Genomic DNA, 20,182 nt, shown 5'->3' on the forward strand with positions numbered 1-20,182 from the left:
AGCTCAGTGCTGAGCAGCAGATGGCGGATTGATTGATGAGTGATAGCATGGCCAAACAAAGGATTCTACTCAGGACCCAGAGTTGTTGTTGCTACGTATCTCCCAAGGTCATTGAGAGTTGTGTGCATGTTTTTCAGTGGAGCTTTGAAAGATGTTCATTTCTGCAAGCACTTATTCAATTAAGTATTTAGAGGCAGCGTGAAAGAGTGAAATGTACTGTGTGTTGTGCTCAGCTACCCTGAGCACCATTGGGAAGCACTTCACAAATAAACCATGACTAGTCTAATTTGCATGGAAGATGGCTGCACGCATGCCAAGCGTGTTTATCCGCGCATCTTTCAGCTTTTGCCATTTGTAATCTGATTGAGGGAGTAAATCCAATCAGGTGGCAAATCTGTATGCCGCAATTCTTAGGCTCAAGAAATGTCTATTAAGCAAGAAACTCACAAAAATGGGAATAGAGTAAAAATACAAGGTACTTAAAGTTATTTTTGCACAGTCTATGATGGTGCCAGTGTGAGCATTTGAATTTTACATCAATTCCTGTTGGATAATTTATTTTCAATTCAAATAAGTTGGTCGTCAACCAGCGTCACAAAAGAAAATTCCACTGCGATTAGGAAAATGATGATTTCATCCTCTAATGTTCTTTCAATTGAACTACTTGTTTTATAAAATACTTGATGATCAGAATGGTTGACGTGAACCAATAGGATTTTAGGATCAATGTGCATTAGTCAGTCTGCTTATCTGATCAATGTGAGATGTGAAATAGGATCAAATGATCAATGGTGGCAACTGTTTACAGCTGAAGCGCTTCAAGGTCCTCGAGCCAGGGTTGGCTTATCCTCAGCCACCAGGAAGCCAATGGAATAACGAGCACGGCCGAAATTTCTGGTTTGGTCTTACTTCCAGTTTGATCTAAGATTAGACTGGCTGCGAGCCCTCTGTGGGGATTGACTATTACATATATGTATAAAAAAAAAAAAAGGATTACTATCCTAATCTGGTTAATGTGACATTCGTCATCAAATCTCAGGACAGCACGCATGTCCATGCATTCAACCCGATTTTTTTGTAAATCAAGTATGCAGTCACACACAATGAAAGGCAAAACTAATTTTATAGTGGATGAATTATTTCTCATTTATTATTCGATAGTGCATCCCAACATTCATTTTAAAAAAAAAAAGAAAAGCAAATGCATTTCTACAATTGTAAGATATGACATGATAATGAGGCTTTCCATAGAGCTTTAGACTATACAGACATATAGAACATGGCCCATTGAGGACCATTTTGTAATGAGCACATAATCACGTGAAGAACAAGAGCTTTTTTCAGTAAATTGTTATGATGCGCCTGTCCTTTCCTCACAATATCCCTCCCCGTTTCTCAGCAGGTCATGCGTGCCACTCCAAACTCCAGACTCACAATCGCCGGCTCCTCTTTGGCCACATCGCTATCGTATGTCCCTTCCAGCTCGCCGTAGCTCTGCTTGCGGCTCCCGGAGCCGCTGCTGCCCTCTACTGTCCGCTCGATTTCCGCGCTCTCGGTGGCCTCCTCGCCGACCTCCTCGTGCTCGTCTTCCTCCTGCTGCCGACGGGCCTCCTTGTGATTCATGGGCGCCCCCAGGATGAGGGAGTCCGGGCGCGGTGGGAGGGGTTTGTCGAGCGAGCGATGATCCCTGGTGGGAGGGGCCGCTGGGAGGTTGGCGGTCACGACCGGCGTCACACCGAGCTGGTGGAGCCTCTACATGCAGAAGAAGGGGATGACAAAATTATTATGGATCCCCAAGTGTCACAACGGTGGTACGTTTGAGGTTTCTGGGGGACAAAAGTCCTCATTTCTTAAGTCTTGAGTTGACTTTGGTGTCATCACTTTGATTCAAGCAGCACTCGTGTGTGTTCGCTTACACTCTCCAGTGCTTGGAGCTTGCTCTCCGCTTTGCGACTGTTCTCTCTCCCAGTTAGAATGGTCTTCAGGATGGACTGCCGTGGGTGCATGGAGCGATCAAACTGGTGGTACATGTTTCTCCAAAACCTTACACACAGAGACAATATCAACGGCTGGTAATGGTGGAAAAAAAAAAAAGTGCACAAATGTGGGTACCAACTTGAAATGGTAGGGCAATGTGGAGGGCTCCAGCACAGGGTGCGTTTCAGCATATGCGGGGCTGTAGAACGGATTCAAGTAGTTCTGTTTTTCGCTCATCAGTTGCGCCCACAACGAATGAGTCCGCTCTCGTAGCCTGGGACGCAAAAACACAAGATCAATATTAACACCACAACATTTTAGGAGGCTAACCACATATTGAATTTGCCAGTGTAATGGTCAGAGGGTTTTCTAGGTGTTTTGATTTGTCATTTTTTTTTTATAATACTCTACGTGCTTATGTCAGTGTATGGCACGAATGAGAAATTCTAACATGTAGACTCACTGAAGGTCTTCTCTCTGCCTCTGGTTGTTGCCGAGGAAGTTTCCGTACTGACATGAGTGAACGTGCTCGTGGATCTGCAGCAGGAACCACTCGCTGAATTCGAAAGCCTAGAGTAAAAGAACTCGAGATAAAATATAACAGTAAAAGCGCCTTGCATGTGGCGCACAGACACGCACCTGAGGGAACTGCTCAGATAGCTGCCAGACACACTCCAGGAACTGAGTGAAGATAGGAGACACTTCCTTTGGGTCTCCGTCCAGTTGGTCACACCTAAAAGTTGCAGTTTACATGACAGTAACTATTCATTCAGGATCAAAAATGCTACTCAGTTTAAGGAAAGTAATTTGCCATTTACACAGTTAACAATGAAACTTAAAAAAAGTTGCCAACTTACCTATCTGCAAACTTGTGACCAAATGAGATCCAGTCTTTCTCGATCAGCACCTAAAACCACCAAACAAGGTGAGACGGTGGCAAGCAGGAATCGAGAACATGCAAGAACGTCAAAGGTACCATGAAACCCTTGATGGTGCGGTAGTAGGGGTCCATGAGCAGAGCTCCCAGGGAGCAGACCTGCGCTGTTCGGTCCCACCCGTCCGAACAATGAACCAACACGCTGGCTCCTTCCCGGGTCACTGCCTGGATGAGAAGTAAATGATAGATATAGCCCACGTCAATGGTTAATGCCTCACATTTTCATTTACAAATCTTATATAACTCACAATATACATTAGTCTTGACATTTACCTTAGCCAGGAAGATTGCTGCGTCCACAACAGCCTTGATATGCCTCAACCAGCCGCAGCTCTCCAGTCCTACCAGGTAGTCACTCATGGAGAGGGAGCGAGCTCCAATCACTGAGGGTCACCAACAAATCAGATCGCTCAAGTTCAATATCTGCAAACAGATGCTATTTAAAGCAGCGGGCGGTGTTGGACCTTCAAGCAGCTTTTGCAGACTGGTCCTCATCACGTGGATGTTCTCGATGCCCACAAACTGGAAGCGAATGTTGGAGTAGTTGTCCTCATTCTCGTAGCCTTTGCCCGCCGCTCGGTTGGCGAGCGCGTTCAGCTGCGAGGCAGTGGTGAGATTAAAAAGGCCGCGGCGTATCGACTACTAGTAGTCGTCAGGTTTGGTCTTACTTTTGGCCGTGTGTCCATGACGTACACAAATCGGCTATTGTGGTTAGCCTTGCTGATGGCCTGTAGCATGCTCTCATCTTCTAAACAGCGTGCACTGAAGCCAGAGAGAGGCTGGCTGCATCGGCACACTGCCGCCTGCCATGATGGACACACGGCAACAATATTGCAACGTTAATTCATGAAAGATTACACGAATCAAGTTCACGTACCTTCTTCTCTTGATAGAAATAAGTGAGCACTGGGAATCGTCCTTTGCTCCTAAACTTGGAACTGCCCACAATAATGGGCTTGCTGGCCGTGATGGGGACGTACAGGTCACGTGGGTAGGTCTCACAAATCTGAGAAGAAAGGCATGCAAACTTTCTTAAATGATTACATAACATGCTAAAGGGGCTTTTTATCTCATTTTGAACTGGGATGCTCCATTTTAGGGGTACTGCTGAAGCTTTAGCGCTCCCTTCTGGACTAAATGCGTAACACATTTAATGGTGTGTTCCCTACTGTTCAAAGCACATCTACAGGTACTTGGCTATTGCTTATAACAAAAATAGTTGCCCCAGTGTATTTTTTGTCACGTTTTACAGAACCGGAACATCATGGACCTTGTAGTCTCTGTTGACGTCCGTGAGTTGCCATTGGTCGCAGGGAACACCCATCCTCTCAAACTCTGCTCCTAAATCAATGAGCTGCCACCCTTCCTCACGCTGTTGGTCATTCTGCTTGGGATTGTAGGAGAAGGCGTAGAGCTCCTCGTACGACTCTGCAAACAAGGAAGGAAATGGTCAACACAGACAAGATATGAAGTTAGTGTCTTGGAGTGAAACCCACCAGGTCGCAGAAGGCGCAAAAGTGAGCTGTAAACATCATGGCAGTCGCGTTCTCGCTGCAGCACAAAGTGAACCACTCTGAAGTTACGACACTGAATGACCAGTGGACAGCCTGAGGTGGTGAGTGAGAGCTTCTCCACGGATGCGATATGGTGATGCAAAATCTGCAGAGAAGAGTGGATGACGGCTGTAGGTTTATTTTACAATGGACATCTTTGAGGAGGATTATTAAGGCATGATCTGAAATGATAGGGATGCATTTGAAATCCAAACCATCACGATCCACTCACCCAAACCTCTTGCCCGGCAGACGTTGAATTGTTGGAGCTGCTCTCCACGAAGATGAGATGCGTCGCTGTGAGGTACAGTGTGCCGTTAGTGGATTTGTTGCTGAAGCGGTCCAACAGGCGCACCTGCTCCACCTACAAGCATGCCAAAATAATCACGACATACCGATGCAAGGACGTCATTTGGGAGCGATTTTGTGGGGTGAGGATTTAGGTTGACACCTTGAAGAGAGTGTTTGTGCAGCATGATGCCAGCCGGAGCGCTAGTTAATCCTGACCACCTGGTGCTCACCATCCGCTAACACAACTAAATACTAACTGAATACAAACTCCATCTGCAATGCAACTTCTGTCTATGTGTCATCACGCACATCAGTTCATGTAGGAACGAGTTAAATATTCACTCGTGTCACATTTTTTACACAGCAAAGCAGTTGTGATTCCCGAGTTAGATTTACATAAGCAGGGTTGTACGCTCATGTCTCCAGAAAAGTGCACACACAGCCATGCTGTTCTTTCAACCAAGCTGATTTCTGTGGCCAAAAGGTCGTTGGTATTTTTGTCTGCCATTGCTGCAAACAGTCGAAATTGATGATTTATCATTGCAGCAATTCTTAGTGACTCAGACATTCTTCCTCCGTTTCCTTTTTCCTGTCCTTGTCTCAACAGTGATGAGAGCAACTATGCTCAATACAGGAAGTCACTGGCTACGCATTTAAGCTTAGGGCTGTAATGGTGTCAATTATTCTCCTTAAAACAATTATGCTAATTGTTTAACTGATGCAAGTGACATACTTGAATGTAGGGGTGGTAATTATAAATAATGATAGCTAGCAGGTCTTTTGCAATCATGCATGTTTTAAAAACACGAACAGCGCCCCTTGATGGTCTCTTTACAATCTGTAGCGTTCAGCCTGATCTTCTTTAAGCGATTTAGCCTGTGGTGACTGACTTTGACGATCCAATTTTGTGCCAGTGCTTTTTTCAGAGGGTGGTGTCTTTCTAATGTCACAATAAGAGCAATATTATTACACTCACACAAAGATTCATACAAGTGATGCAGGAACAGTGCTTTCTCATGCAATGCAATTATTAATTCGGTTTGCATTGACAACTTGTTTTAAGTGGATCAATATCTTGAGGGTGTGACAGTTTAAAGAGTACAAATGAAGTGGTGCAAGGTGAAACAAAACAGATGCTTGTCACGTCCCCAGCAAGCTAGCGACACTTGCATGGATACACGATCATATCACACGCATTGCGGGTGCACAATATGAAATGAAACAGAACAAATGTTGTTTTCAATGATCACCCTCGATGTGAGGCCGAGCTACTGTCTTACTGCATTTAGCTAGAAAATGTTAGCTACCTTCGGGGTTCGGATGTGCTCCATGTCTCCGGGTCGTAACAGCTGTCAGCGACTTGAGAGTTCACGCAACGCCTTCCACATATGATTCTATCATTGATCAAATCGTATTTAAATTGTGTTAAACAATCAAAGAGTACGATGTCGGGTGCGTTCGGTATGTTTATTGTCAATTATTTGACTCTGGCATCCGCGTAAAGCGATCGGTAGTCACGCCTACGCCAAAGGTGTATGGCTTTTCAAAAGAAGAGCAGATTTTAACTGTCAACCAAGTTTGAAATAAAATAAACAACTTAATTAAATTACATATTACGGTAATAATTCTTTATTAAACTATAGGTAAGATATGACAGGAATGTGACTTGTACTTTGTTACTAATGATGTGGTTTAACTTTATTTTGGAATTTGACACTTACGCTTCCGACAGCTGTATAGCAAGCTTGGACCACACGTCACATGAGTAGAAGAACGTCATGCTGTGGCCCACACGCGGGAATTTCTGTGAAGCTAACTTGCAGGCTATCGGCGATGCTTCGTTGCCTGCTGCTGCTTTGCTAATGTGGTTCAAGTACAGAGTTGCCCTTGAAGGTCTTTAGTACTCATACCACGATGTCTGGATTTAACTTTGGGACGGGAACACTCGGTTCCACCAACACTGGAGGGGGGTTTTCATTCGGAGCAGCAACCAGGTAATTGAAACGAATGCTAACAAGCTAGCGTAAGTAGGCAACACTAGTTGGAGCTAGCTTAACATGAAATACCAATGGGCCATTTCACAAAATATTTTTACGAGTGGGGCGTCATTGTCGTCTGACTTAAATTCGAACTAATATTAGAGTCTGTCCTGGTAACGTAAACCTGTATGTCAGTAAAGCCTGTGATGATTCGTCAGACCCAACTGAAGAACTGGTCTCACTCTCCCATTTTTCTAAGTGCACCTCCGGCTAGTACTGGTGGCTTCTCGTTTGGTAATGCATTGGGTGCCACCCAAGCCACTACCGCCACCGGCACCCCATCACTTGGTCTAGGAGGAAGTCTCTTTGGTCAGAAACCTTCTGGAGGGTTTTCATTTAACACGCCTGCTGCAGGTAAGTTACACCACTGCAACCTTCTTTCTTAGTTGTGTGGGTTACTTACTTGTTGATCTCTATCGCCATCTATTTGCACTTTTGTCATTTCTTCAATTTAAATGCTACCCGATTTATTTTTCTATTTTATTTCAGGTGCTGCTCCCGCTGCTGGACTAACATTAGGTGAGCATGTGTTTTAAAGCAGATGTCTTATTTATCATTTCAAACAGTCTCCAGGTGTCTGGTTTGTTCGCAAAATGGTCAAGAATTATACAATTAGAATATAAGCAGTTTCTCTTGTGGAGGCAGTAGTTCATGTATTGTATCCACACGTTCAAGCACTGCTAGTTAAGACAGGATATTATAAGTTATAATTCTTGCCCGTATCCAGGGGCTGCGGCCAGTACAACAGCCTCAAGTGGCTTCGGCCTAGCCTTCAACAAACCCACTGGCTCAGCGGCGCCGTTCTCCCTCACTGCTGCTACCACAAGCGCCACGTCTGTCCCCGCTGCCACGGGTTTATCATTTGGCTCCGTCTTGACATCAACGGCACCACAGCAGCCCGGGGTGACGGGCTTCGGGCTCGGCCTCGGCAGCACGCCAGGCGCAGCAGCTGTCGCAACGGTTCCTTCACTGGGTGCCAGTCTCTTTTCCAGCACGCTGGCTACAGGTTAGTAAACGAAACATGATATGATTCAGACTGCTCCATCAGCCCGTCCGTCTGTTCTCTGTATATTGCAGGTTTGGGTCAGACCGCTCTTGGAGGAGGGGGCTTAACATTAGGTTCTTTATTAGGCACTTCAACAGCAGCCCCGGCAGCCCCTGCTCCCAGTATTGGCTTGGGCGGGGTTGACTTCAGTGCCTCCTCTAAGAGTGACGCCTCATCTGGAGCCAATCCCCAGTAAGTCATGCACATCCGTGTACATACCGTACGCCGCAAATACGAAATGATCTTTCTCCTCCTCTAAGGGACAGTAAAGCTTTAAAGGATGAGAACCTGCCTCCAGTCATTTGTCAAGATGTTGAGAATTTCCGGTAAGTATGAATTAAAAGTGCCTTTTTAAATTCTTTTACATTATTTTGTGACAATGGTTGCCTTCATTCAGTCTAAATCTGTGTTTCCTTATTTCCCCCCCAGAAAGTTTGTCAAAGAACAGAAACAGGTCCAGGAGGACATCGGCAGGATGTCGTCTAAGGCAATAGCCAAAGTCCAGGATGACATCAAGACCCTCAGGCAACTTCTCTCTGTCAGTGCCAGTGGGCTGCAGCGCCAGGCTCTTGCGATTGACAAGCTAAAGCTGGAGACTGCACAGGTACGGTAGCTACAGACGTAACCTTCACACCTCGTACTTATAAACCAATAAATGATTTTTCTGTAAATGTATTTGGAATGACAATCCTCCACCTCAACCTCGAATGATTTGAAACCGTCTATTCACTCAACGAAGGAGCTGAAAAACGCGGACATTGCACTTCATACACAAAAGACGCCTCCTGGACTTCAGCATGAAAACACAGCTCCTTCAGAGTAAGTGGCTTTTCACAACTTCCTCTGAGTTCATTTCGTCAAGTCATTCATGGAGAGAATACAACTTTTTGTGTAGTTATTTCCGTTGCCTGGTGGAGCAGTTTGAGGTGCAACTGCAGCAATACAGACAGCAGATTGAAGAGCTGGAAAATCACCTGACCACACAGAGTAGTGGTTTTCACATCACCCCTCAGGGTCAGAGCCGTTAACACTACTGTCTACCGGCTGTCATTTTTATATTCGCTGAACACTTTTCTTCCTCTTCCCAGACCTGACCACGGCCATGCAGAAGTTGTATCAGACGTTTGTCGCCCAGGCCGCCCAGCTTCAGTCTGTACACGAGAACGTGAAGGTCAGCACAAAGTCTACGGAATGACCCTTAAGTCTTTCATGCATCTCACCATTTTTCCCGCGGCAAACCGAATATATTTGAGAAACACCCAAGTAAAAACATCTGAACTGTACCTAAGCCACTGCTAACATGCCGTTTGACCGTTAAATTCATCAAACGATTTTATTTTCCCCACGTACCCATAGAGAGAGCTGTATTTTATTGTTGTGCATCATATCATATGTCTGTTTTTCTTCCGTCCTATCTTTTAGATCTTAAAGCACCAGTACCTCACCTACCGCCGGGCCTTTTTAGGGGACTCAACTGACGTCTTTGAGTCCAAGCGGGCGTCCAACAGGAAGTGGCAGAGCGCGCCACGCGTCGCCACCGGTCCGGCCCCATTCTCAAGTGTGCCAAATGCTGCAGCCGTGGCCATGGCAGCCACACTGACCCAGCAACAGCAGCCAACTACAGGTCTGACTGCCTACAAGTTTTAGAATGTTCTCGTCTAGTTTGAGACGACACCAGTTTTTATGAGTATCGAGTTTTATTGGTGTCAAAAGGAGGGAAAAGTTCTTGCTTGTATTCTTGAAGGAAATCCGTCGAGAAAAGGGAAAAATGTCTCTCCTTAATTGGAAATAGTTTTATGCCTTACCGTCACATCTCTGATGCCTCACTTTATGGGCTGGATTGATTGATCTAACTCGCCTTACGGTACAATACCAGTTTAAGTGGAAACCTTTGTTACCCCGACTGAGCCAAAATAATTGGAATGGCCAAGAATAGTATTGCTCCACTTTATTCTATGCTTTATCAGTATCAGTATTTTTATTTTCCATGACTAGGTATTTGACTTTTGGACTAACAGTGAGTGATGAAGGCGTGGCAGCTGTTTTAGTTTCATTTTCCCTTTTAGTCTGTTGTTCATGACCTCCACAAGACTGATTTTAATAAAGTTCTCGGTTGTTTCTAGTTGGAAAATGTAGGATCTATTTTCTAAATAATGCCGTAAAAAATACGGTGGTTCTGAAGCATGCCTCTATTGTTGTACAGGGTCCGGCCAGTAATAGGCACCTCTTAAAAAAAAGAAAAACACTTATTACGTGGTATAAAATACACAAGGTCTGTTAGCATCACACAGCAGTCATTTCATTTTCCACTAAGTACCTAAAACAATATTATGGTTGGTGATATATTCAAACCAGTCAAACTGGCCAGCACACACGTTTTACTGGTTGTACATACAGTGCTGTCAAATATTTGGTGAAATCTGCACAGAAATAATCCAATACTAATCCCAGCTGAGCACTTCATAGCACAACTTCATAAGTGACTTTTAGCTTGTTTACCGTGACATCAGGGCACACTAGTGGACATTTGTTTGTCTTTCTTGTGAAGAATCAGTAATCAAGGTGCAGATTCGAGAGCAATATTGCACTGTGGAGGCAGTGGCAGTATTTTATTTTTTTTTCCCCCCATCGGTCCGACACTTGAATAAACCTGGTTGTAGTTTTCACATCTTTGTAGCCAAAGCTTCCATATTCCAGTGGAAACGATTCTGGTCGAACCACAACCAAACTGTTAAGCTCCGCATTGCTCATATGTGAAATATCGGAGCTTGGGTATTAGCGCCATGCTGCATTCTGTAAAAGGGATAGGCACGACTAAATCAAATGTCTTTCAGTATTTCAATAATTCATGGTCCCTGCTTGCACGCCATGAATTTCCGCCTCAGTAGGTGGGCCCTTTCTGGGAATAGGGCTCATCCAGTCACAATTTCATTGCACGAGCTTTACGTATTTATTTTCTTTTGCGGGAATAGAACACTTCACACTTGAAGAAGAATGCCTTTATTCAACAAAATTAAGATATTCCACCAGTGGGAGGCTGCTGCCATGCAAGGCACGGCCAGGCGCCACCAATTAGAGTTCAGTGTCTTGCTCAAGGACACTTCGAAATGGTTACCAGGGGTGAGGATTGTATCCAAAACACTACCAATCTAAAAAGGCAGCAGCCTACCTGGTCGACAATAGCAATGAGCTGGTATTTACGTGACTAAAAAAAATATATATTTATAATGGCAATGAGGTGATATTTTTACCTATTTTGGGGTTGTGCTGACACTCTGATACACATCTAGTGTTTGTGTTGAAGTTGAGTCCTGTAATATTGGGACACGAAAGATTGAGAATTGTGTCGACGTATCAATAGTTATAGATTTGAGTGTTTCCCCCACCTTTTTTTGGGTCCTGTGTAACAGGCAAAGAAGTGTCAGGCCTGCTCTCGTTTTGATGAACTGACCCGTTCGGTGTCGGTGTGTGATGTGACATCGTTGTTGTGATGTCGGGTATTATTCATCTCTGAAGTGGTAATCCATACATTTGCCGGTACGAACTAAAAGCAATATTTTCTGGAATGCAACGTGAGTTGTCATCATTTATTAGACTTTCTTTCAGTATTTATTGCCTTCTGTTTACATGATGAGAGATGGCGTCATGGACAAAACAACAATACATGTTGTTGTTGTTGATTGTTGAAACTGTGACGCTACACGGTGCTGGCTCAAAGCGATCTTTACATTTGTGCTACTATGCGTAAAAGTCAAACGTGCCAAATGACTCAGGACTACAAGCGAAATTGTGAAAACACTGTTGTTCAATAGAAATCAAGAGAAGTCGTGGTTGCCAACTGCTGAAATTTCATTTTGAGTAATATTTGAATTCATTTGAAATAGAAATACTTGATTGCAGGATTATTAGGCAGTCATCACAAACGATTTTTTGAAGCTTGTAATTAATGTTATTATGACTAAGTACAGATAGTTGGCATTTGGAGGCGTTCGGGCACAAAATTGTTGACCACATTTTTTTTTTTTTTTTTAATCATACATTGGAATCTTTTTAACACGTCTTCCACCGCCGTACTTAGCTTGACATCTACACTGGTTGCGTTAGTGTTAACACTGTTTGGTACTTGAAGTCAGTCAGCGCTAATTCGAGTACTTTGCCTTTCAGACTGTTCCTATTCTATGATTTTATTCTTTTTATAAACTACCTTTCTTCTCAATATGGCTTCTTAGAGGTCTGAGTTAATTGACAAGGACTGTTGAGTTCTCGACACACAAACGAATGTGCATGAATGACTCACGAGATAAGCAACACTGATGGAGAGTGGTTTCAAGTATTGCTGGTTTGAAAACCTACAACGACTTCCACTCTAACTTATCACTGACATGTTTTTTTTAGAAGTTTACAGTGAGCGTCAGCCCTGAAATGCCAAATCCTTGTGTCTTATCTCACGCTTCAATGCTTTGACTTGTATTTAAACCTATATAACCAATGCCTGTTGAAATAGTATATTTAATCATTTAATATATGATATGGTGTGCCTTTTAAACTATATTCAATAACAGTGTGATGCTTTTTTTTTTTTTAACAGAAGCTGGTTCATTCACTCTGAAATCTTGACTCTTTGGAAACTTGTCAAATGCAGTTAGTAGCAGTAGCCGTTAGTAACCGGTTGTTCTAAACTTGTTTGTTTCTGTAAATTGACCTGCATATTTAATTGACAATAAAACTTTTTTTTTTTAAACAAAGAAGTGGTTGTCCGTGTTTATTTTCAGCTGAAGCAAATTTATGAGAGAAACAAAGACAAGTTTTGGAGTGAAAGAACTAGCCACATGTTTTCACACAGTCAACTAAAGTAGCCTTACTGTTGATTAGATTTTTTTTTAAACGTATTTTAACTACAGTGGAACTTCCATAGTTTAGTGTGCTCCAGAAATCATATTTTGAGTTGTGTAAAATATATTTTTTTTTCCCCACATGATGCCATCACAGTAGGTTAACGCTTTCTTAGTCTATGAGCTGTACACTTACGTATGTTTCAGTTACATTCAAATGAATTTGCTGGGAGCATAAGAGCCTTGCTAAACACATTCATTTACCGTCGTATTACATGCATGCAGGACATTTTCAAAAGGTGATTTTTATTCTATAGCAATGATTAGATTTTTCAGAAAAATATAGAATTTTAAGTTTCTCATATTCTAAAAAGTATGGTACTTTCTCAACTTTGGAGGTTCCACTGTGTACTAGCATAACTGTGTACTTTCAAAATCTACTTTTTTTTTTTTAATGAGAAAAATAAGAGGTTTGTTGATCTGTGGCAAATTTGAGTTTTTGTATTATCAGTCTGTAAGTAGGGGAAGATGCTGTCAAAGAAAGCTTTAAAAAGAGTAAAGAATGTCTTCGTGTGCCACAGGGAAGCTGGCACCTTTGGGAGGAGGGTTTGGCAACCCCTTTGCCACAGCAGTGGCCACTAGTTTGGGCTCGACCACTTTGGGAGGTATTGCCTAAGTTTTTCTTTTCATTTTTTTTTACTCCTCCAAGTTTGATAGTGACTGTGTGAGGTCGCAGTGAGTGTTGAATCTGAGCTTGGCTTGCCACTTTCGTCTTGGTGTAAGGCATATGTGCGTTCAAACCACCAGAAAGCTGCTCCTCTTGTGTTATGGCAGTTTTGGATTCATGCAAAAAAAACAAAAAACGACTCGACCTGAAATGCAAAGTGGTCTGAACGCACACCAGATTGGTTCTCTTTGCTTTGCCATGCTGTATGCGTTCAGTACAGCCCATGCTAGCTTTCTAGCTATCTTGTGCAGGCTCACCAAGTCTAAGCTGTGCTCGGGCGTCTGACTGACTGCCATTGTCTTACTCTCCTACAGGTTTTGGTGCAGGGCCAGGATTTGGTGGGGTGGGGACAGGGGGTTCTTCTTTTGCCTTCGCCACCACCACTAAGCCCACAGGAGGCAGTCTGAGTGCAGGTACATGTGGAATGGAACTCCCCATGCATGATTGGTTGGCATGAAGAAGACATGCTGTGTGTCAGTATTTTTTTAGGAGGCTTGTAGTTGGGTCGGTATCCAGCAGTTATTCCGACTGATTTCTAGTAATGTCATTTTTGATACTGGGAAATGATCTTAATAGACATTCTAGAATGATTGTTAGAATACCTGATCTACTCCCATAGCCTATGTTGTTGTTAACCTACCCCACAATGGAGGAAGCTTGTTTATGCTCTCGGGCTGCTTTTCTGGATTCAGCACCGACCGGGTGTCTTGACTCTGCAGGCAGGGTACAATGTGAAATCACAACCCTTTTTTTTTTTTTTTCTTCCTCCCCCTAATTCTTTCCATTTTCTGTTTGCCTTTTCCAGGTTTTGGTGGTACCAACACCTCAGGCTTTAATTTCAGCAACCCTGGCATCAACCCCTCGGCTGGACTGACCTTTGGGGTGTCCAACCCGCCTGCTGCCGGCTTTGGTACCGGGGCGCCTCTGCTACAACTCAAGAAGCCCCCCGCTGGTAATAAACGGGGCAAACGATAGAAGACTTAAAGAAGCTTGTGATTTGTAGCTTTTTTTTTTAGACTATTTCCCAAAAATCATACAAGCACTGGACAAACTTTAGGGATGGAAATTGCTCTAGGATTTCCTGTTCTATTCTCCACTGCCTCTTTCCCCTCCATTCCATTCTATATTTTAACTCTGGTCTTCTGTTGGGTGGGTTTGCTTGGTACCATATGTGCCACACATTAGAAATCACCATTTAAGAACAATAACTACATCATTAGAAAGTGTCATTTATGACCTAGGACCAAAATCATTTTAGTCATGAAATCGACAATGAAATGTTAAACATGAACATACCACATCGCTTTTGGGAAGGTTCGACTTTGGCCAAAGTTCCGTCCAGAGAATTGAGCTATGTTTAATAGTTGGGCAATTAAGAGTCCAGCTAGGCATACTTTTATTTTTATATCTAGAGATACAAAATGCAAAGTATCCCGATAGTGAGTGAATCTTGATAATTGATCATTTCTTTCCTTTGCCTTAGGCTTACCAATTTGTTTCGTAGTTGATTTTCTTTCTTAGTCAGAAAAATGAAGCTTTTTTTTTTTTTTACCTGGATTTAAAAAAAGCCTAATTTGACTAAAAGAAAAAAAATAACTATGAAACTTAAATGAAGATAAGATGAATTTATTTGACTATATTACCAAATGATTTCAGTTACGCAAGATGTGCTGTGTATCCCAAAATAATTAAAATCTTGAGATGCACTGTGCAATTATGATAAACTTTTGTCTTATACTTTTGTCCTGTGACTGCTATTGTGCATGTGTACCATTGAAAATGAATTTCTTTGTTGAGGATTTTTTGGAGGTCAATGTCAAAATCCATTATTACTGGTTGTTGTAGTTTTATTTTTCAATCACTAATGTGTATGACTATTTTCAAAAAGTCATTTGATAATAAACTTTTGTATACGATGTTTTGCCTGATGTGGCATTATACTTCAACAAAAGTTTGCAAGAACAGAATTAAGTTTATCATGGTTAACCTTTCTTCACTTATAAATACAGCAATAAGATTAATGTATTTATACAAACAAAACATATCTGCAATATAATAGCCCCTTTTTCAATTTTTATTTTGATATAAATAATGTTTTTTCCCCCCCTCTTGTACTGTTTAAAAGAGTACATTTTACACTAAGTGGGAGATTTGTATTTGCAAGATGTAGTACTCTCCATACCGACAGGGGGCGACATTGTGTCGAACGGAAGCCAAACAGCGAGAAAGCGGACGGCGTGGCCCGTCGCTTGGCAACCATGCTGCTGCAAATGAAGACTTTGCTTGGCTAGCCGAAACGCGTTCAAGGATTTACAAACATTTTGTTATCAACATTTCCCGCTCATCAACAGTCCAGGTAATATCATCTCCTGTATTTAGAAAAAAAAAATCATCCTTGTCTGAGTGCTTAATCCCGATGTACCTACTATTATTCTTCAAAGTGCTCCGTCTTTTTTCAAATTCTTCACTCAACGAATTCCTTTTAAAAGTCGTCGACGGCTTCATTTTGTTAAACCGACTGCTTCTTATCAATCATCAGGGTTAATCCAAATAAGTAGACGTTTACATGACATCACCGACGAAGTATTGCTAATCAAGGTGCTCGTAATATTGATGCAAAGTATTGCGTTACGTCACGAGATGTTCACCTGGCTGCCTGATGCCACTTCTATCAATTTCAAGAATCAAATAATTGGTCGTCGCTCATTCGACTCCGTTTGTGTTTGCAGCCATGCCTCCTCCAGAGACCATGTACTGTTCCCAGCAAATCAAAATCCCGACGGGATTGCCTGAAGTCCTTAAAAACTTCACAAAAGCAGCCATCCGAACTCAGCCCAAAGACCTTCTTGTGTGGTCTGCAGCGTGAGTTATTTTTTATTTATTTTTTTAGAATCTCTGTGTGCCTGTATGCAGCATCACTGGGCGCCCTTTGACCTGTGCGTCTATTATATTTGCATTGATTGGCTTTAATTGGATCCCACGAGCTTATTTGTCACTGCACGTCTGGCTTCTCCTTCATAAATGTAAGACCTACAAGGAATAATTGAATGAATATGTGTACCCCCTCTGGTCTACTACTGGCCAGTGAAGCTTAGCACAGAAATTAAAATGAATTTTAATCCTCGTAACTAATCACATGCTCATTTTTGACAGCTACTTTGAAGCATTGGCGAAAGGAGAGACGCTGCCAGTCAAGGAGAGGCTAGAGCTTAATTTTGACAACCAAACCAAAGATGCTATGCTGACTCCAGGTCTGCTAAAGACGCTTCACAAGCAGGTATTTTCACTGGTCTTCACATTTTTAAGACGGCAAAAAACATCACATTATCTTAGGGTGTCGTTATTATATCAGCCTTTTTTTTAATGTTTCTGATCCACTGTATAGCTGTCCACTGCAGAAACATGCGACAGAGCGACGTTGCAGGACAAATGGCAAGCTTTATGTCTGCCCATGGAGCAGCTGGAGAACATGTTGATACTGGGCAACTTTGGCATGGACGTCAGCTGCATGGAGTTTTTTGCGCTGGGCTGCACTGCTCTGGGAGATGTAAGCATTTTGCATGATGATGACTTTGTTTGAGATGTAAAACGGATATTTAGCTAGGCCATGAGGGATTTAAATGAATTGATTAGTACTACTGCAAGGGGGCGGGCAGACGGAGGGAGGGAGCACAGTAGCTCATTTAAAGTCATGGAAAGCATTCACGGGCAATGGCCTCCAATGACATCCACACTGAGTGACAGTACATTCCAAGCATGGCAAACACTTGCGGATGATGTGCTCAATGCTCGTTGAGCTGGAAAAAAGTCAATGCTGTTCGACACTTTGACCACACGAGGGCAGTCAAGCTCTGTATTACCGGTGCTTTAGTGCGTATCCCAACATGCTGTGTTTGTGTCTTTTCCAAGTCTCTCAAGACCGCCCTCAAGGTGGCCTGTGAGATCCTGACTGAGGATGAGGAGGGGGGAGCTGCAAGGATCCCCTTTGAGATATTTTCATTGCTATGCACCTACCTAGCTAACCTGGACCCGGAAATGCCGCAGAGCCACATCAACGGCTTCCTCGCTAGTCTGGAGCCACAAGCGTAAGTTCCTTCTGATGTTTTTGCATGCTGTGTATACCTTCTTCAAGATTTGTGACAAGTGAGAACATTGTGACCTCTGCAAAAGACACTTTGGGCGTTGAGCCAGGTCCTGCAGCCTCAGACGACCTAATGAGCTAGTGTTCTGACGCGTCACTTTTTCTTTCCTGGGAGCAAGAAGCAGAACGGAATTGTTTTGGGAGTTTCTACATCAGCAGGAAAGAAAGCGAAAAAAAAGACTCAACAAAATGACACCGTTAATGAATTGGCCTGGCAGAGCTCCTTCGAGCACATTGCTCCCAATTACGGGTCGATATCTTTGCAGGCCTTCATTCACCATTATTTGGCTTTAAGTCAGGTTTGAGTTTTTTTAATGAGTAGCAAGAGGGGGATCAGTGTCAAATGGATTATCCAGAGTTCATCATTAGACGTACAGATGACCTTGCGGCTAATACCGCACAGCTAATACAGCTTATAGTGTTTGCGTGTGATGTCATGTTTCATAACCCTTGAAACATGATATCATGGCAAAGATAGCAACACCTCTTCTTGACCATTCCAAAAAACTGCAACATGTAGTGCAAAATAGAATAGGAGCGAGCGGACACAAAAGGCCTCCTGGCTGTTGCGCAATATGTTACAGAACAGCATGATGGAGGCTTTTTGTACCCAAGAGAAGTTTTCGCAGTCACTTTATTGGCTACAATTTACTCATTGTGACACGGCAATGTTGCAGAAAAGCGCAGCACGGCATGATCAAACCTCTTGACTTCATCCATCGGGAGGATATGCAGCCGCCCAGTGACTCATCGGACAAAACAGTGTCATGACTTCTGAGTGTGTAATCTTGAAATGCCTGCCAGCATATGCTCAGTATTTATTATTTTAAAAAAAAAGTCATTGTGGAACTGTATTAAGTATCTGCAATCTTCTAGAGAGGGAACCACTACCGTGATTAGTAATCAGTCAAGCACAACCCCTCCCACCCTTTTGTAACCCTCTAATCTTATTGAAGTACTGATGATGTCATCATCCAGGCATATTTGGAAGATGCTTAATTCATTACTGAGACAACACTAACCATGCATTTTGTTCAATAGTTAATCACTCTTTTCCAACAATTCAAACAACTCTCTATTGAGTTGTTGACATGGCTGTTATCGTTTGCCCGTGTCTACACAGAGATTTGTGTGTTTGCACGAATGCCAGAATGTCTCTATTATTCTTCCATCTTTAGGAAGATGCTAAGAATAAAAGAAGCTATTTGTATTGACTGTGTTTGAGAATGGCTTTGTCACACATGACCAAACATCACTATAAAAAAGAATAATTGAGGGTCATTGCGAGCTGATTAAAAAAACAGTTGACATTTTATTAATTAGTGTTCCACTGGGAGAACGTCGTTAGAGAATTTCAATAAATCATAGAACCATTCAGGTAAGCTTCGCAAAAAAAGGCCACTGTTGTAAATGCCCAAAATCCATTCCAGCTGTTTCAATTTTCAAACTAAATTTCCCATAAAAAATAACGTAGAGGTTTAATTGGTTCCACACTTAAACTGTCATTCTCTATTTTAAGTTCAAGTGATTACATTGTAAACAGAGTTTGAACACTTTTCACCATCGTAGAAGAGTGAAGTAAGACTTGTTTATTCTTTCACCGATGCCGATCGCTGACATTGCTACTCGCCCATCCCTGTTTTAAACATACAAATTGTCAACATATGACCTGCGCTACTAAATCTCAAAAGCACATGACTGAGATTCTGGTCCCAAAAGACTTTGTTGTTCGCCCCCATAATTAAACGACAACTTCCCATTTCTGGTTTGTCCGTAAATGGTTCGGAAAGTACACTTGTGTTTGTCCACAAGAAAGAGCCACGCTAGACAGCCGTTGAATTTTACAGCCCTCTGTGGCCGTCTGAATCATCTACCAAATGACTTTGGTTTGCTTTGATTCGACATGAGAAAAAAGAAAAAAAAGTTGAATTTAAAATTGATGCTGTGGCTATAGTTGTGTTAATTACTACTTGTCTAGGTCCTACATTGCAGTGTGTGTATAAAAACATGTTTTTTCCATTTACTTCTTTTGACTTTCAATAAATAAATCAGGCAATGTTTTACGTCACATTCACGTAAAGTGGCAATATTTTGAGCTTCTTTGTGGGCTTTTGCTTTTAAAAGAAATCCTGCATGTAAATATGAGCAATGGTGACTGTCACCCACACAACACCATGCCTAATGGTACCATAGCGATGATGGGCCAGCCACATGAGATCAATCCCAGCTCTCAACGGGGGGGCATAGAACAAGGTAGAATATTAATAGGCTCACACTGGGACTGTTATGCATTTGCTTTTTTTTTTTTTTTCCAATACAGGCGACGGTCACAAGCAAGTGACATTCAGGAACCTGGCAAAATCACATTTGAAGGAAATGCTTAATTATAAGAAGCAAATATTGTCATATTGATGTTGTTAGGAGAAGAATGAAATACCAACCTGGCTGCACCTGATCAACTAAAAACGCAGTTTATCACTTTTTATTGCAGCACTGCAAATCTTTTTTTTCCTCTTTTTCTCTGTCGTACACTAAGGATAACCGTCGTGCATGGATTTTAATAGGAGGGAGCGAAAGAGATAAAGTGAGGGAGGGGCGGTGCTGTGCGAGGGAGAGGGGGCTGTCCCGGGTCCAACTAAT

The 20,182-nt window shown here is 42.5% G+C and overlaps 3 protein-coding genes across 5 annotated transcripts; 2 read left to right on the top strand and 1 right to left on the bottom strand.

Annotated features, from left to right (window-relative positions):
* Positions 1–1,120: 1,120 nt before the first annotated feature.
* Positions 1,121–6,289, bottom strand: mtmr6 (myotubularin related protein 6). The gene is made up of 15 exons (XM_061265674.1): positions 6,066–6,289; positions 4,700–4,831; positions 4,411–4,573; positions 4,185–4,342; positions 3,792–3,920; positions 3,583–3,717; positions 3,379–3,511; positions 3,188–3,297; positions 2,954–3,079; positions 2,835–2,884; positions 2,617–2,710; positions 2,441–2,547; positions 2,117–2,251; positions 1,917–2,043; positions 1,121–1,752 (listed from the first exon to the last, which is right to left on the bottom strand). The coding sequence occupies exons 1-15, from the start codon at positions 6,087–6,089 to the stop codon at positions 1,396–1,398; spliced, it is 1,980 nt and encodes a 659-aa protein (XP_061121658.1). The 5' UTR covers positions 6,090–6,289; the 3' UTR covers positions 1,121–1,395.
* Positions 6,290–6,500: 211 nt separating this feature from the next.
* Positions 6,501–15,317, top strand: nup58 (nucleoporin 58). 3 transcript variants are annotated; one of them, XM_061265675.1, is made up of 14 exons: positions 6,501–6,752; positions 6,997–7,151; positions 7,287–7,316; positions 7,525–7,803; positions 7,875–8,034; positions 8,103–8,168; positions 8,272–8,446; positions 8,582–8,661; positions 8,738–8,856; positions 8,931–9,013; positions 9,265–9,466; positions 13,256–13,339; positions 13,716–13,814; positions 14,207–15,317. In XM_061265675.1, exons 1-14 carry the CDS (start codon positions 6,673–6,675, stop codon positions 14,374–14,376), a joined length of 1,782 nt encoding a protein of 593 aa, XP_061121659.1. In that variant the 5' UTR covers positions 6,501–6,672; the 3' UTR covers positions 14,377–15,317. The 3 variants fall into 3 exon arrangements, with proteins under 3 accessions (XP_061121659.1, XP_061121661.1, XP_061121662.1); XM_061265677.1 differs by lacking the exon at positions 13,256–13,339; XM_061265678.1 differs by lacking the exons at positions 13,256–13,339; positions 13,716–13,814.
* A 328-nt stretch (positions 15,318–15,645) lies between these two features.
* ropn1l (rhophilin associated tail protein 1-like) lies at positions 15,646–20,111 on the top strand. Its single transcript, XM_061266241.1, has 6 exons — positions 15,646–15,757; positions 16,131–16,263; positions 16,555–16,678; positions 16,787–16,948; positions 17,311–17,486; positions 18,220–20,111. The coding sequence occupies exons 2-6, from the start codon at positions 16,133–16,135 to the stop codon at positions 18,311–18,313; spliced, it is 687 nt and encodes a 228-aa protein (XP_061122225.1). The 5' UTR covers positions 15,646–15,757; positions 16,131–16,132; the 3' UTR covers positions 18,314–20,111.
* The last annotated feature ends 71 nt before the right edge of the window (positions 20,112–20,182 follow it).

The sequence above is a fragment of the Syngnathus typhle genome, linkage group LG19, assembly GCF_033458585.1.
Source record: "Syngnathus typhle isolate RoL2023-S1 ecotype Sweden linkage group LG19, RoL_Styp_1.0, whole genome shotgun sequence".
Lineage (NCBI taxonomy): Eukaryota > Metazoa > Chordata > Actinopteri > Syngnathiformes > Syngnathidae > Syngnathus > Syngnathus typhle.

Bases quoted from the DNA above. Each gene is read 5' to 3' on its own strand.
- ropn1l (XM_061266241.1), top strand. From the start codon at position 16,133: ATGCCTCCTCCAGAGACCATGTACTGTTCCCAGCAAATCAAAATCCCG. The intron at 16,949-17,310 runs GTAAGCATTTTG...GTCTTTTCCAAG, and splicing joins GCTGCACTGCTCTGGGAGAT to TCTCTCAAGACCGCCCTCAA. The intron at 17,487-18,219 runs GTAAGTTCCTTC...GCAATGTTGCAG, and splicing joins GCTAGTCTGGAGCCACAAGC to AAAAGCGCAGCACGGCATGA.
- mtmr6 (XM_061265674.1), bottom strand. From the start codon at position 6,089: ATGGAGCACATCCGAACCCCGAAG. The intron at 4,574-4,699 runs GTGAGTGGATCG...TCTTCTCTGCAG, and splicing joins CTGCCGGGCAAGAGGTTTGG to ATTTTGCATCACCATATCGC. The intron at 2,548-2,616 runs GTGCGTGTCTGT...CTTTTACTCTAG, and splicing joins TATCTGAGCAGTTCCCTCAG to GCTTTCGAATTCAGCGAGTG.
- nup58 (XM_061265675.1), top strand. From the start codon at position 6,673: ATGTCTGGATTTAACTTTGGGACGGGAACACTCGGTTCCACCAACACT. The intron at 7,152-7,286 runs GTAAGTTACACC...ATTTTATTTCAG, and splicing joins ATTTAACACGCCTGCTGCAG to GTGCTGCTCCCGCTGCTGGA. The intron at 7,804-7,874 runs GTTAGTAAACGA...TGTATATTGCAG, and splicing joins TTCCAGCACGCTGGCTACAG to GTTTGGGTCAGACCGCTCTT.